The sequence below is a fragment of the Branchiostoma lanceolatum genome, chromosome 17 (assembly GCF_035083965.1).
Source record: "Branchiostoma lanceolatum isolate klBraLanc5 chromosome 17, klBraLanc5.hap2, whole genome shotgun sequence".
Lineage (NCBI taxonomy): Eukaryota > Metazoa > Chordata > Leptocardii > Amphioxiformes > Branchiostomatidae > Branchiostoma > Branchiostoma lanceolatum.
In genome coordinates, this window is record NC_089738.1 from 19,949,442 (window position 1) to 19,964,356 (window position 14,915).

General features: G+C 48.2%; 1 protein-coding gene and 1 long non-coding RNA gene across 2 annotated transcripts in view; one reads left to right on the forward strand and one right to left on the reverse strand.

Annotated features, from left to right (window-relative positions):
- The first annotated feature begins 448 nt into the window (after window positions 1-448).
- Window positions 449-2,844, forward strand: LOC136422423 (uncharacterized). Its single transcript, XR_010753622.1, has 2 exons — window positions 449-566; window positions 1,439-2,844. It is a non-coding gene; the product is annotated as an uncharacterized lncRNA (long non-coding RNA).
- An 857-nt stretch (window positions 2,845-3,701) lies between these two features.
- The window catches only part of LOC136422422 (helicase-like transcription factor), a 28,111-nt gene continuing 16,897 nt past the window's right edge, over window positions 3,702-14,915 (reverse strand). Inside the window, exons 18-24 of the mRNA XM_066410192.1 lie at window positions 14,221-14,342; window positions 13,338-13,522; window positions 11,909-12,034; window positions 11,572-11,688; window positions 10,909-11,085; window positions 8,566-8,646; window positions 3,702-8,154 (exon numbers count right to left, since the gene is read on the reverse strand). Of these exons, the coding sequence (XP_066266289.1) occupies window positions 8,005-8,154; window positions 8,566-8,646; window positions 10,909-11,085; window positions 11,572-11,688; window positions 11,909-12,034; window positions 13,338-13,522; window positions 14,221-14,342 (958 nt within the window). The 3' untranslated portion in view covers window positions 3,702-8,004. The remainder of the gene's footprint in view (window positions 8,155-8,565; window positions 8,647-10,908; window positions 11,086-11,571; window positions 11,689-11,908; window positions 12,035-13,337; window positions 13,523-14,220; window positions 14,343-14,915) is intronic.

Genomic DNA, 14,915 nt, shown 5'->3' on the forward strand with positions numbered 1-14,915 from the left:
TTCACTAAATCACCCGAGGTCTTTGTAGACTGAAACATAATAACATGTTTTGTGGGATTTTGTCTTCACACACACACACACACACACACACACACACACACACACACACACACACACACACACATACACACACACACACGCGCGCACATACACACGCGCGCACACACACACACACACACACACACACGCACACATACATACACACACACACATACACACACACACACACACACACGTACACATACACAAAGAGGAAACACACACACACACATACAGAGAGGGGGCAGAGAGAGAGAGGAAAAACACACACAGAAAGGAGCACACACAAATTCATTGACATTGAGATTGAATGACTGAGATTAAATAGTTGAACACGTAACAATGAAATACCCGATTACTTACCCTTATATCCATTATCCTTCCGCTCCACAGCGGGGAAGTCGGCGGACCGACTACAGAAGGTGACCGGTAAAATATGGGCCAAAGAGGCTCTGTCTAAGCAATGGGGATCTGTCCTCCCTCCCAACGCGGTAGGCTTCGGTGGAAAAGGATGGAGCGCCTGCATGGTAAGAAGAGTCTGCCATATAGGGTTACGTTCTGTTGTCCGAGAAATATGCTGTTTTACATTTTTCTTTCTGTCGATTTTCTTCACGAATTTATACACATAGAATACATGCACAACACGGGGTATTCCGTATCACCCGAGGTACCAACCAGACGTAGGCCGGAGGGCGATCCGACCGGCGAGAGCTGGGTTCGAGGTTGTGTCCCGTGACTAACACACGACGGTTTTCCAAGCCTACCCCTCCCGTGTTGCTCCCCAGGGCGATGATGCACCAGAAGAACGGGTCCTGGTAAGAGTTGTGTCCTCTGACTAACACACGACAGTTTCCAAGCCTAACGTTTCTCCCTCCCGTGTTGTAGGGCGATGATGTGTCAGAAGAGCGGGTCCTAGTGAGAGTTGTGTCCCCTGACTAAAACATGACTGTTTCCAAGCCTAACGTTTCTCCCTCCCCTGTTGTGGGGCGATGATGTGCCAGAAGAGCGGGTCCTAGTGAGAGTTGTGTCCCCTGACTAACACATGACTGTTTCCAAGCCTAACGTTTCTCCCTCCCGTGTTGTAGGGCGATGATGTACCAGAAGAACGGGTCCTGGTGAGAGTTGTGTCCCCTGACTAACACATGACTGTTTCCAAGCCTAACGTTTCTCCCTCCCGTGTTGTAGGGCGATGATGTGTCAGAAGAACGGGTCCTGGTGAGAGTTGTGTCCCCTGACTAACACATGACTGTTTCCAAGCCTAACGTTTCTCCCTCCCGTGTTGTAGGGCGATGATGTGCCAGGAGAACGGGCCCTAGTGAGAGTACCCCCCCCCCCCGTGACTATAAACACATGACTGTTTCCAAGCCTAACGTTTCTCCCTCCCGTTTTGTTTCCCCAGGGAGACTCTGGCGGCCCGCTGGTGTGTCCCAACGGGTCCGGCGACGGTGCGTACGACGTCATCGGGGTGACGTCATTCGGCTCCGGCACGTGCTCCGGCAAGCCTGGGGTCTTCACCGAGGTCTCCCAGTACAGGGACTGGCTGAACTACAAGTCAGGCGGCGACATTCCGGCCTAACGCCGCAGTCAGCGCGTTCCCTTCGCCCTACTCCCTCATTGCTCGTAACTGTTGTTAACCAAATATCTTTGCCAAAATCCTTAACTCATCATCTGCACGTAACTGTAGCTGACCAAACATCTTTGCAACAATCTTGACAATGTTTCCTCATCAGGTGGCTGCTATGCAAACATCTTTGTTGATATTGTTAATAGCTGCACGTAAATGTTGCTATCAAAATTGTATTGCCATCAGATGCATATAAGATTTGGTGTTGCTAACCAAACATCTTTGTCACAATTTCTACATTGTTAACTCAACAGGACGGTTTAGTGACACAAACACTTTTCAGCAAATTCCTAAGTCCTCAGCTTTTGTTATAAACGGTTTAAAACAAACCAATGAGAGGGTAGGGAGATGGAGGGAACGCCTGGATGCTTTGGCGGCCGCCATTGGCCAAAGCCACCATCCGTAGTCTGGCTCGCAGAAGCCTCGTAGTGGACCCCACAGTGGGTCGCACCTCGCGTTACAGGCTATGTCCTCTCTGCCATTGTTACAGTATAGTAAACTCTGCCATTGTTACAGTATAGGTAAACTCTGCCATTGTTACAGTATAGTTAAACTCTGCCATTGTTACAGTATAGTAAACTCTGCCATTGTTACAGTACAGGTCAACTCTGCCATTGTTACAGTATAGGTAAACTCTAGTCTACAATTTATTTCTTTATCTATTCATTTAATCTTATCTTTATTTTATTCTTTTATTTATTCTTACATTCATCCATGTATTTATCGTTATTTATCTTATTTATTTATTCTTATCTTTATTTATTTCAATTATTTATCATGTATCTTATTTATCATTGTATGCCCTTTAAGAATATGCCAATCTAATCTAATAGTTAAACTCTGCCTTCAAAATGTTCATTTTACCATCGCTACAGTGATTGTTATACTAGAGTCTGTTAAAGTAGCACCTTTGTAACGTTCATAACATAACTTCACGATCTAAATCCAACAACATTCCACGTGTTTAGATATAAAACATTTACCTGTTTCCTGTATGTACAAGTATACAAGTAAGCAGCGTATATCTAATCCGAACATGCACACTTTGACAGCACACCTGAAAACTGGTAACTTGCGTTCGTTCGTCATGTGACGTGAACTACAAACAAATGTACATCTCGAGAACTTGGCTTGAGTAACGTGAAGTGGGGAACAATAAAATGATGAGTGGCGAAAAATCATGGTGTGATGCTTTCATTTCGTCAAAGTTTCTTGAGTGTTTGAAGTGGTGTCTTCGTAACTTAGAAAAGGGATGACGTAACATTAAACGTAGTGCCTAAGCCTTCTTAACTTAGAAAAGGGAGGACGTAACATTAAACTTAGTGCCTAAGCCTTCTTAACTTAGAAAAGGGATGACGTAACATTAAACTTAGTGCTTAAGTCTTCTAAACTTAGAAAAGGGATGACGTAACATGAAACATAGTCCTTAAGCCTTCTTAACATAGAAAAGGGATGACGTAACATTAAACTTAGTGCTTAAGCCTTCTTAACTTAAATTAGGCCAAGCCCGTTAACCACCTCGAGCAGGCTAATCTGTCTGGGCGGGCCGGCACCACTACCAGCGCCGTAGAGATACCGGGGAGCCCCCGATGGTGTGGTTTCCAGGCTAGGTAAAACCACCCCGAGCGGGCTAATCTGTCTGGGCGGGCCGGCACCGCTCTCAGCGCCGTAGAGATACCGGGGAGCCCCCGATGGTGTGGTTTCCAGGCTAGGTAAAACCACCCCGAGCGGGCTAGTCTGTCTGGGCGGGCCGGCACCGCTCTCAGCGCCGTAGAGATACCGGGGAGCCCCCGATGGTATGATAACTATGATTTTCCAGGCTAGGTAACATTCAGGCATGCCTAAAGCACATCCAGGCCGACACGGACATGCACACACTTCCCCTAGTCTGGGCGGAGGTCTTCAGCTGTAATAGAATCAAGCAAACCCAGTCTGGATTAGACTGCAAAATCGCACCACCAAATTAAAGCATTAACGGTAGGTCCCGCCTTGCTGTCACAATGAGAGGCACTCTAATTTGAAATAAAGACAACAAAAGTTTCATAAAGAAAACAAACTTTTCTGTTGTATTTTCTCGGCGTCAGATACATATTGGACTTATTAGGCATAAAACAGCCAGTTGTCCTAAAAAGTGCGTTTCTTTTCCTTTTAACGAACAAAAGAACAAATCAAGATTAAAAAGTTCAACAAAGGCTTGAGAACATAAATCCTATCTAGGAGTTAGTAGTTATAAGGCAAAGTTGTTAGTTTTACAAGTCGTTTTATGGCACTTGTTCCTTAAAACTATGAAACTATCTGTGCTTTTGCCAGTCTCAAACTTCAACAAAGTTGTGACAAGTCGATGCTTAAGTGGGCTTGTCCACATGAACTGCTCTAGATGTTCATGAGGGTTTTGATGCTGATGCGAGGTTACTCTAGAAGTTCATGAGGGTTTTGATGCTGATGTGAGGTTGCTCTAAAAGTTCATGAGGGTTTTGATGTCGTTGATGCGGGCTTGTCCACATGAACTGCTCTAGAAGTTCATGAGGGTTTTGATGTCGTTGATGCACTCTTGTCCACTTGAACTGCTCTAGAAGTTCATGAGGGTTTTGATGCTGATGCGAGTTTGCTCTAGAAGTTCATGAGGGTTTTGATGTCGTTGATGCGGGCTTGTCCACTTGAACTGCTCTAGAAGTTCATGAGGGTTTTGATGCTGATGCGAGTTTGCTCTAGAAGTTCATGAGAGTTTTGATGCTGATGTGAGGTTGCTCTAGAAGTTCATGAGGGTTTTGATGCTGATGTGAGGTTGCTCTAGAAGTTCATGAGGGTTTTGATGCTGATGCGAGGTTGCTCTAGAAGTTCATGAGGGTTTTGATGCTGATGTGAGGTTGCTCTAGAAGTTCATGAGAGTTTTGATGCTGATGTGAGGTTGTTCTAGAAGTTCATGAGGGTTTTGATGCTGATGTGAGGTTGCTCTAGAAGTTCATGAGAGTTTTGATGCTGATGTGAGGTTGTTCTAGAAGTTCATGAGGGTTTTGATGCTGATGTGAGGTTGCTCTAGAAGTTCATGAGAGTTTTGATGCTGATGTGAGGTTGCTCTAGAAGTTCATGAGAGTTTTGATGCTGATGTGAGGTTGCTCTAGAAGTTCATGTGAGTTTTGATGCTGATGTGAGGTTGCTCTAGAAGTTCATGAGGGTTTTGATGTCGTTGATGCGAGCTTGTCCACTTGAACTGCTCTAGAAGTTCATGACGGTTTTGATGCTGATGTGAAGTTGCTCTAGAAGTTCATGAGGGTTTTGATGCTGATGCGAGGTTGCTCTAGAAGTTCATGAGGGTTTTGATGCTGATGTGAGGTTGCTCTAGAAGTTCATGAGAGTTTTGATGCTGATGTGAGGTTGTTCTAGAAGTTCATGAGGGTTTTGATGCTGATGTGAGGTTGCTCTAGAAGTTCATGAGGGTTTTGATGCTGATGCGAGGTTGCTCTAGAAGTTCATGAGGGTTTTGATGCTGATGTGAGGTTGCTCTAGAAGTTCATGAGAGTTTTGATGCTGATGTGAGGTTGCTCTAGAAGTTCATGAGGGTTTTGATGCTGATGTGAGGTTGCTCTAGAAGTTCATGAGAGTTTTGATGCTGATGCGAGGTTGCTCTAGAAGTTCATGAGGGTTTTGATGCTGATGCGAGGTTGCTCTAGAAGTTCATGAGGGTTTTGATGCTGATGCGAGGTTGCTCTAGAAGTTCATGAGAGTTTTGATGCTGATGCGAGGTTGCTCTAGAAGTTCATGAGGGTTTTGATGCTGATGCGAGGTTGCTCTAGAAGTTCATGAGAGTTTTGATATGCTGATGTGAGGTTGCTCTAGAAGTTCATGAGGGTTTTGATGCTGATGCGAGGTTGCTCTAGAAGTTCATGAGGGTTTTGATGTCGTTGATGCGGGCTTGTCCACATGAACTGCTCTAGAAGTTCATGAGGGTTTTGATGCTGATGCGAGGTTGCTCTAGAAGTTCATGAGGGTTTTGATGTCGTTGATGCGAGATTGTCCACTTGAACTGCTCTAGAAGTTCATGAGGGTTTTGATGCTGATGCGAGGTTGCTCTAAAAGTTCATGAGGGTTTTGATGTCGTTGATGCGCGCTTGTCCACATGAACTGCTCTAGAAGTCCATGAGGGTTTTGATGTCGTTGATGCGCGCTTGTCCACATGAACTGCTCTAGAAGTTCATGAGGGTTTTGATGCTGATGTGAGGTTGCTCTAGAAGTACATGAGGGTTTTGATGCTGATGCGAGGTTGCTCTAGAAGTTCATGAGAGTTTTGATGCTGATGTGAGGTTGCTCTAGAAGTTCATGAGAGTTTTGATGTCGTTGATGCGGGCTTGTCCACATGAACTGCTCTAGAAGTTCATGAGGGTTTTGATGTCGTTGATGCGCGCTTGTCCACATGAACTGCTCTAGAAGTTCATGAGGGTTTTGATGCTGATGTGAGGTTGCTCTAGAAGTACATGAGGGTTTTGATGCTGATGCGAGGTTGCTCTAGAAGTTCATGAGAGTTTTGATGCTGATGTGAGGTTGCTCTAGAAGTACATGAGGGTTTTGATGCTGATGCGAGGTTGCTCTAGAAGTTCATGAGGGTTTTTATGTCCTTAATGCGTGCTTGTCCACTTGAACTGCTCTAGAAGTTCATGAGGGTTTTGATGTCGTTGATGCATGCTTGTCCACATGAACTGCTCTAGAAGTTCATGAGAGTTTTGATGCTGATGTGAGGTTGCTCTAGAAGTTCATTAGGGTTTTGATGTCGTTGATGCGGGCTTGTCCACATGAACTGCTCTAGAAGGTCATGAGGGTTTTGATGTCGTTGATGCGGGCTTGTCCACATGAACTGCTCTAGAAGTTCATGAGAGTTTTGATGCTGATGCGAGGTTGCTCTAGAAGTTCACGAGAGTTTTGATGCTGATGTGAGGTTGCTCTAGAAGTTCATGAGGGTTTTGATGTCATTGATGCGAGGTTGCTCTAGAAGTTCATGAGGGTTTTTATGTCCTTAATGCGTGCTTGTCCACATGAACTGCTCTAGAAGTTCATGAGGGTTTTGATGCTGATGCGAGGTTGCTCTAGAAGTTCATGAGGGTTTTGATGCTGATGTGAGGTTGCTCTAGAAGTTCATGAGGGTTTTGATGCTGATGCGAGGTTGCTCTAGAAGTTCATGAGGGTTTTGATGCTGATGCGAGGTTGCTCTAGAAGTTCATGAGGGTTTTGATGCTGATGCGAGTTTGTCCACATGAACTGCTCTAGAAGTTCATGAGGGTTTTGATGCTGATGTGAGGTTGCTCTAGAAGTTCATGAGGGTTTTGATGCTGATGCGAGGTTGCTCTAGAAGTTCATGAGGGTTTTTATGTCCTTAATGCGTGCTTGTCCACATGAACTGCTCTAGAAGTTCATGAGGGTTTTGATGCTGATGTGAGGTTGCTCTAGAAGTACATGAGGGTTTTGATGCTGATGCGAGGTTGCTCTAGAAGTTCATGAGGGTTTTGATGCTGATGTGAGGTTGCTCTAGAAGTTCATGAGAGTTTTGATGCTGATGTGAGGTTGCTCTAGAAGTTCATGAGGGTTTTGATGCTGATGCGAGGTTGCTCTAGAAGTTCATGAGGGTTTTGATGTCGTTGATGCGAGGTTGTCCACTTGAACTGCTCTAGAAGTTCATGAGGGTTTCGATGCTGATGCGAGGTTGCTCTAGAAGTTCATGAGAGTTTTGATGCTGATGTGAGGTTGCTCTAGAAGTTCATGAGGGTTTTGATGTCGTTGATGCGAGGTTGCTCTAGAAGTTCATGAGGGTTTTGATGTCGTTGATGCACGCTTGTCCACATGAACTGCTCTAGAAGTTCATGAGAGTTCTGATGCTGATGCGAGGTTGCTCTAGAAGTTCATGAGGGTTTCGATGCTGATGCGAGGTTGCTCTAGAAGTTCATGAGGGTTTTGATGTCGTTGATGCGAGGTTGTCCACTTGAACTGCTCTAGAAGTTCATGAGGGTTTCGATGCTGATGCGAGGTTGCTCTAGAAGTTCATGAGAGTTTTGATGCTGATGTGAGGTTGCTCTAGAAGTTCATGAGGGTTTTGATGTCGTTGATGCGAGGTTGCTCTAGAAGTTCATGAGGGTTTTGATGTCGTTGATGCACGCTTGTCCACATGAACTGCTCTAGAAGTTCATGAGAGTTCTGATGCTGATGCGAGGTTGCTCTAGAAGTTCATGAGGGTTTTGATGCTGATGTGAGGTTGCTCTAGAAGTTCATGAGGGGTTTTATGTCGTTGATGTGCGCTTGTCCACATGAACTGCTCTAGAAGTTCATGAGAGTTTTGATGCTGATGCGAGGTTGCTCTAGAAGTTCATGAGGGTTTTGATGTCGTTGATGCGGGCCTGTCTGCGCTGCTCGCTGCCCTCCTTCTTGCTGAACGCCCCCTCCATCAGTTTCCTCTTCTTGTCCTGCAGCTCCAGCATCCTCTCCTCCACAGAGTCCTTCATGATGAACTGCCACACAAAATAAACATAAACAAAATAAACATAAACAAAATAAACATAAACAAAATAAACATAAACAAAATAAACAGGGGTGCTTAGCGCTGCATACCTAAACCCTGGAATGTTATAATGGCATTCATACAAGTTTTACAGAATAGATCCACCACTACCAAAAGTACTTTACTGATGTTTTTTGTTTGACATTACCATGGTGATGTTTTATGTTTGGTGTTACCATGGTGATGGTTTTGTATGGCGTTACCTTGATGATGCTTTTATTTGGTGTTACCATGGTGATGTTTTTTGTTTGATGTTACCTTGTGGTGGTTTTTGTTTGACGTTGCCTTGGTAATGGTTTTTGTTTGGCGTTGCCTTGGTGATAGTTTTGTTTGGTGTTACCATGGTGATGGTTAGCGTTACCTTGGTGATGATGACCTCCTTGGTCTGCCCCAGTCGATGGCACCGGTCGAAGCACTGCTCTTCAGCTGCCGGGTTCCAGGCCTGGGAGAACACAGAAGACTCAACATCTCTCTACAGCTATATTGTAATCCTAACTACACTAAACACACCTAAGAACCGACCCATTGTACCAGTGTGTGTCTCTGTACCTACACCCACAGCCACACCCGTACCTAAACCTAAACCTGCACCTGTACCTACACCCACACCTCTGCCACCTGCAGTAGTACCTGTACCTAAACCTGTACCTGTCTTCACCTGTACCTACATTTGACCAGCACCTGCACTTAAACCTGAACCTAAACCTGCACCTGTACCTGATGTTACGTTAGGTACATACCGGGTCCAGTAGGAAGACCCGTGAGGCGGCCTTCAGGTTGAGCCCCAGCCCTCCTGCCTTCAGCTGTACCTGTACCTGTACCTGCACCTGTACCTACACCTGTACCTGTACCTGTACCTGTACCTGATGTTACGTTAGGTACATACCGGGTCCAGTAGGAAGACTCGGGAGGCGGCCTTCAGGTTGAGCCCCAGCCCTCCTGCCTTCAGCTGTACCTGTACCTGTACCTACACTTGTACCTACACCTGTACCTGTACCTACACCTGTACCTACACCTGAACCTAAACCTGTACCTGTACCTGATGTTACGTTGGGTACATACCGGGTCCAGTAGGAAGACTCGGGAGGCGGCCTTCAGGTTGAGCCCCAGCCCTCCTGCCTTCAGCTGTACCTGTACCTGTACCTGCACCTGTACCTACACCTGTACCTGTACCTACACCTGTACCTGTACCTGTACCTGATGTTACGTTAGGTACATACCGGGTCCAGTAGGAAGACTCGGGAGGCGGCCTTCAGGTTGAGCCCCAGCCCTCCTGCCTTCAGCTGTACCTGTACCTGTACCTACACTTGTACCTACACCTGTACCTGTACCTACACCTGTACCTACACCTGAACCTAAACCTGTACCTGTACCTGATGTTACGTTGGGTACATACCGGGTCCAGTAGGAAGACTCGGGAGGCGGCCTTCAGGTTGAGCCCCAGCCCTCCTGCCTTCAGCTGTACCTGTACCTGTACCTGCACCTGTACCTACACCTGTACCTGTACCTACACCTGTACCTGTACCTGTACCTGATGTTACGTTAGGTACATACCGGGTCCAGTAGGAAGACTCGGGAGGCGGCCTTCAGGTTGAGCCCCAGCCCTCCTGCCTTCAGCTGTACCTGTACCTGTACCTACACTTGTACCTACACCTGTACCTGTACCTACACCTGTACCTACACCTGAACCTAAACCTGTACCTGTACCTGATGTTACGTTGGGTACATACCGGGTCCAGTAGGAAGACTCGGGAGGCGGCCTTCAGGTTGAGCCCCAGCCCTCCAGCCTTCAGCTGTACCTGTACCTACACCTGTACCTACACCTGTACCTACACCTGTACCTACACCTGTACCTACACCTGTACCTGAATTTACGTTAGGTACATACCGGGTCCAGTAGGAAGACTCGGGAAGCGGCCTTCAGGTTGAGCCCCAGCCCTCCGGCCTTCAGCTGTACCTACACCTGTACCTGTACCTACACCTGTACCTACACCTGTACCTACACCTGTACCTACACCTGTACCTGTACCTGATGTTACGTTAGGTACATACCGGGTCCAGTAGGAAGACTCGGGAGGCGGCCTTCAGGTTGAGCCCCAGCCCTCCAGCCTTCAGCTGTACCTGTACCTACACCTGTACCTACACCTGTACCTGTACCTGTACCTACACCTGTACCTACACCTGTACCTACACCTGTACCTACACCTGTACCTACACCTGTACCTACACCTGTACCTACACCTGTACCTACACCTGTACCTACACCTGTACCTACACCTGTACCTACACCTGTACCTACACCTGTACCTGTACCTACACCTGTACCTGCACCTGTACCTGTACCTGTACCTGTACCTGATGTTACGTTAGGTACATACCGGGTCCAGTAGGAAGACTCGGGAGGCGGCCTTCAGGTTGAGCCCCAGCCCTCCTGCCTTCAGCTGTACCTACACCTGTACCTACACCTGTACCTGTACCTGTACCTACACCTGTACCTACACCTGTACCTGTACCTGTACCTACACCTGTACCTACACCTGTACCTACACCTGTACCTACACCTGTACCTACACCTGTACCTGTACCTACACCTGTACCTACACCTGTACCTACACCTGTACCTACACCTGTACCTGTACCTACACCTGTACCTGCACCTGTACCTGTACCTGTACCTGTACCTGATGTTACATTAGGTACATACCGGGTCCAGTAGGAAGACTCGGGAAGCAGCCTTCAGGTTGAGCCCCAGCCCTCCTGCCTTCAGCGAGAGCAGCATGACCGTGGGGGCGTCCGGGCCGTCCTGGTGGAACTGTGCGATGGCGTCCGTCCTCTTCTGCTGAGTCATGCTCCCGTCAAGACGCACAAACTCAAACCCCGCCTCCCTGGGTCACAGGAAAGAGGAACAATGAAAGTCCTACTCGCACCACATATGGTGGGGCCCTTGGGCCGCACAACTGCAGGGGACTAGTCTGCTGAGTCAAGCTCCCGTCAAGACGCACAAACTCGAACCCAGCCTCCCTGGTCACAGGAAAGAGGAACAATGAAAGTCCTACTCGCACCACATATGACTAATATTAATAACGGTCTTTATTGGTCAGAAATTACCCGTGCAATGCCAGCCTTTCTAGTTGGTGCAGGGTTTACAATCACATAATACACATGGGCAACAGATACATATTTGCTCCACACTTGCATTTTGTGGAACTGTCGCAAGGGTCTGGGCGGCTGCCATTCGGCGACCTTCCCCAACCGAAGTCAGGTACCCATTCACACCTGGGTGGAGTGAGGAAAGTCGTGTAAAGTGCCAATTTCCCAAGGGCACAAGATCGGTGACATGACAGGATTTGAACCCGGCACCCTCTACTGACCTGAGTGGGAACTCCACGATGTTGAGGAAGGAGGTGAACTGGGAGACGACCAAGCTCTTGACTGTCGGGTCCTCCTTTCGCACTTTCCTCAGACACTGCAGTACCGCATCAACCTGACAGGGGCCAAACAGCATGGAAGAAATCATATCAAGCTTTACTTTATGTTTGTGTACAATGTCTTCTAGGACTCATAACTACGGGTAACATATAACAAAGCAGGCCTTCCCCAAACACAACCTATATGGCCTCCGTCGGTCAGTATTGAAAACAGTACTGCAGAAACATTGGTGGCACGTCAAGGGATTCGAAACACCCGAACCCCCTCCCCCTTACCTTAGAGCTGCTCTGCCAGTCCCCCCCCTGCTCCTCCTCCTCCTGACCCCCCTCCTCCTCTGGTGGCACCTCCACCAGCTGTTCGGCTGCGATGTCCCCCCGGCACAGCGGGCAGTGGGCGTTCGGCTGGGGGACAGAGGTCAGAGGTTAGAGGGAAAGGGTTAAACACCTGGTTGTTCCTGATGACGGCACAGCAGGCAGTGGGCGTTGGGCTGAGGGACAGAGGTCAGAGGTTAGAGGGGAAGGGTTAGATGCACAGCTGGCAGTGGGCGTTGGGCTGAGGGACAGAGGTCAGAGGGGAAAGGTTAGATGCACAGCTGGCAGTGGGCGTTCGGCTGAGGGACAGAGGTCAGAGGTTAGAGGGGAAAGGTTAGATGCACAGCTGGCAGTGGGGGTTCGGCTGAGGGACAGAGGTCAGAGGTTAGAGGGGAAAGGTTAGATGCACAACGGGCAGTGGGCGTTCGGCTGGGGGACAGATATGGAACAACATCAATCCACAATGTTCCTAAAATCTATATTATACATACCACGCTCGCAGACTCTAGATGATAAGAGTCTCAATTAAAATGGTATTTACATATGTAAAACATTGAGAGCTTGCATTTTTTTAACACTTTGCTTATAAGCGAATATCTAAAACTTCTCAACAACTTAAAATTAGAATTGACTCAGAGCAAGAGCTGACAAAATCACATTGACTTACGCCAAAAGTAGTTACTCAAGCAACTGGATAAAATTTTGAAATTTTGTAATTTTGAATTTTATCCACTTGCTTGAGTAACTATTTTTGGCGTATCTTACTACCTGGATGTCTAACTTGCATTGACTTATTTACTGTTCCTGAATAACAGTACAGATGCACTCCCGGCAGAAGACATGCCCACAGTGGGTGATGACGGGCAGGCGGAGGGTGAGAGGTTAGAGGTTAGGGTCAGAGGTTAGGGTGAGATGCCAGGGGTCAGGATTAGAGGTTATGGTTAGAGGGGAAGGGTTAGAGGGGAAGGGTTAAAGGGGAAGGGTCACCTACCCGTTCGTTCCTGATGACATTACAGATGCACTCGCAGCAGAAGACGTGTGCACAGTGCGTGATGACGGGCAGGCGGAGAGTGAGAGGTCAGGGGTCAGGGGGGAAGGGTTAGAGGGGAAGGGTTACCTACCCGCTCGTTCCTGATGACGTTACAGATGCACTCGCGGCAGAAGACGTGTGCACAGTGCGTGATGACGGGCAGGCGGAGGGTGAGAGGTCAGGGGTCAGGGTTAGAGGGGAAGGGTTAAAGGGGAAGGGTCACCTACCCGTTCGTTCCTAATGACGTTACAGATGCACTCGCAGCAGAAGACGTGCGCACAGTGCGTGATGACGGGCAGGCGGAGAGTGAGAGGTCAGGGGTCAGGGTTAGAGGGGAAGGGTTAGAGGGTAAGGGTCACCTACCCGTTCGTTCCTAATGACGTTACAGATGCACTCGCGGCAGAACACGTGGGCGCAGTGCGTGATGACGGGGAGGCGGAGGGAGTCCAGACACACGCAGCACTCCTCGTCTCCCCCGGAGCTCAGCACGGCCGTCAGAACCGACACCAGCTTCTCCCGAAGCTCCCCGCTCGTGCCGGACCCCACCGCTGGGGACCGGAGAACATGTGAGAAGTTAGAGTTACACACGCACGGACAGACACACACACGCACACACACACACAGACACACACACACACACACATACACTGGGGACCAGAGAACATGTGAGAAGTTAGAGTTACACACGCACACACACGCACAGACACACACACACACAGACACACACACACACACTGGGGACCGGAGAACATGGGAGAAGTTAGAGTTACACATGCATGCACAGACACACACAGACACACACACACACACACACACACACACACACATACACTGGGGACCGGAGAACATGTGAAGTTAGAGTTACACACGCACGCACAGACACACACACGCACAGACACACACAGGCACAGACACACACAAACACACGCACAGACACACACACACACACACACACACACACACACACACATACACTGGGGACCGGAGAACATGTGAAGTTAGAGTTACACACGCACGCACAGACACATACACACATATATACACACACACACACACACACACACACACACACACACACATACACTGGGGACCGGAGAACATGTGAGAAGTTAGAGTTACACACACAGGAGCTCAGGACGGTCATCAGAACAGACACACACATGCACACACACCTAGACTGTTCTGAGGAGAAGCAATCAGAGCAGCATGGACAGAATGGGCAACGACAAGCTTTTAACCTACATACCATCGGTGAGGCTTTGTAGAGCTTGTGCGACGAGGGAAGGGTGACAACACAGCTGCCTGAGTCTCAGCAGGACTGCCAGCACGTCCGCGTAGTGAGTCAGCACAGAACCTTCTCGGAAGTACCTGAACAACAAACACACACACCACAGTCAGGACGTAGTGAGTCAGCACTGAACCCTCCCGGAAGTACCTGAACAACAAACACACACACCACAGTCAGGACGGAGTGAGTCAGCACAGAACCTTCCCGGAAGTACCTGAACAACAAACACACACACCACAGTCAGGACGTAGTGAGTCAGCACCGAACCTTCTCGGAAGTACCTGAACAACAAACACACACACCACAGTCAGGACGTAGTGTGTCAGCACAGAACCTTCACGGAAGTACCTGAACAACAAACACACCACAGTCAGGACGTAGTGAGTCAGCATCGAACCCTCCCGGAAGTACCTGAACAACAAACACACACACCACAGTCAGGACGTAGTGAGTCAGCACCGAACCTTCACGGAAGTACCTGAACAACAAACACACACACCACAGTCAGGACGTAGTGAGTCAGCACTGAACCTTCCCGGAAGTACCTGAACAACAAACACACACACCACAGTCAGGACGTAGTGTGTCAGCACAGAACCTTCACGGAAGTACCTGAACAACAAACACACACACCACAGTCAGGACGTAGTGAG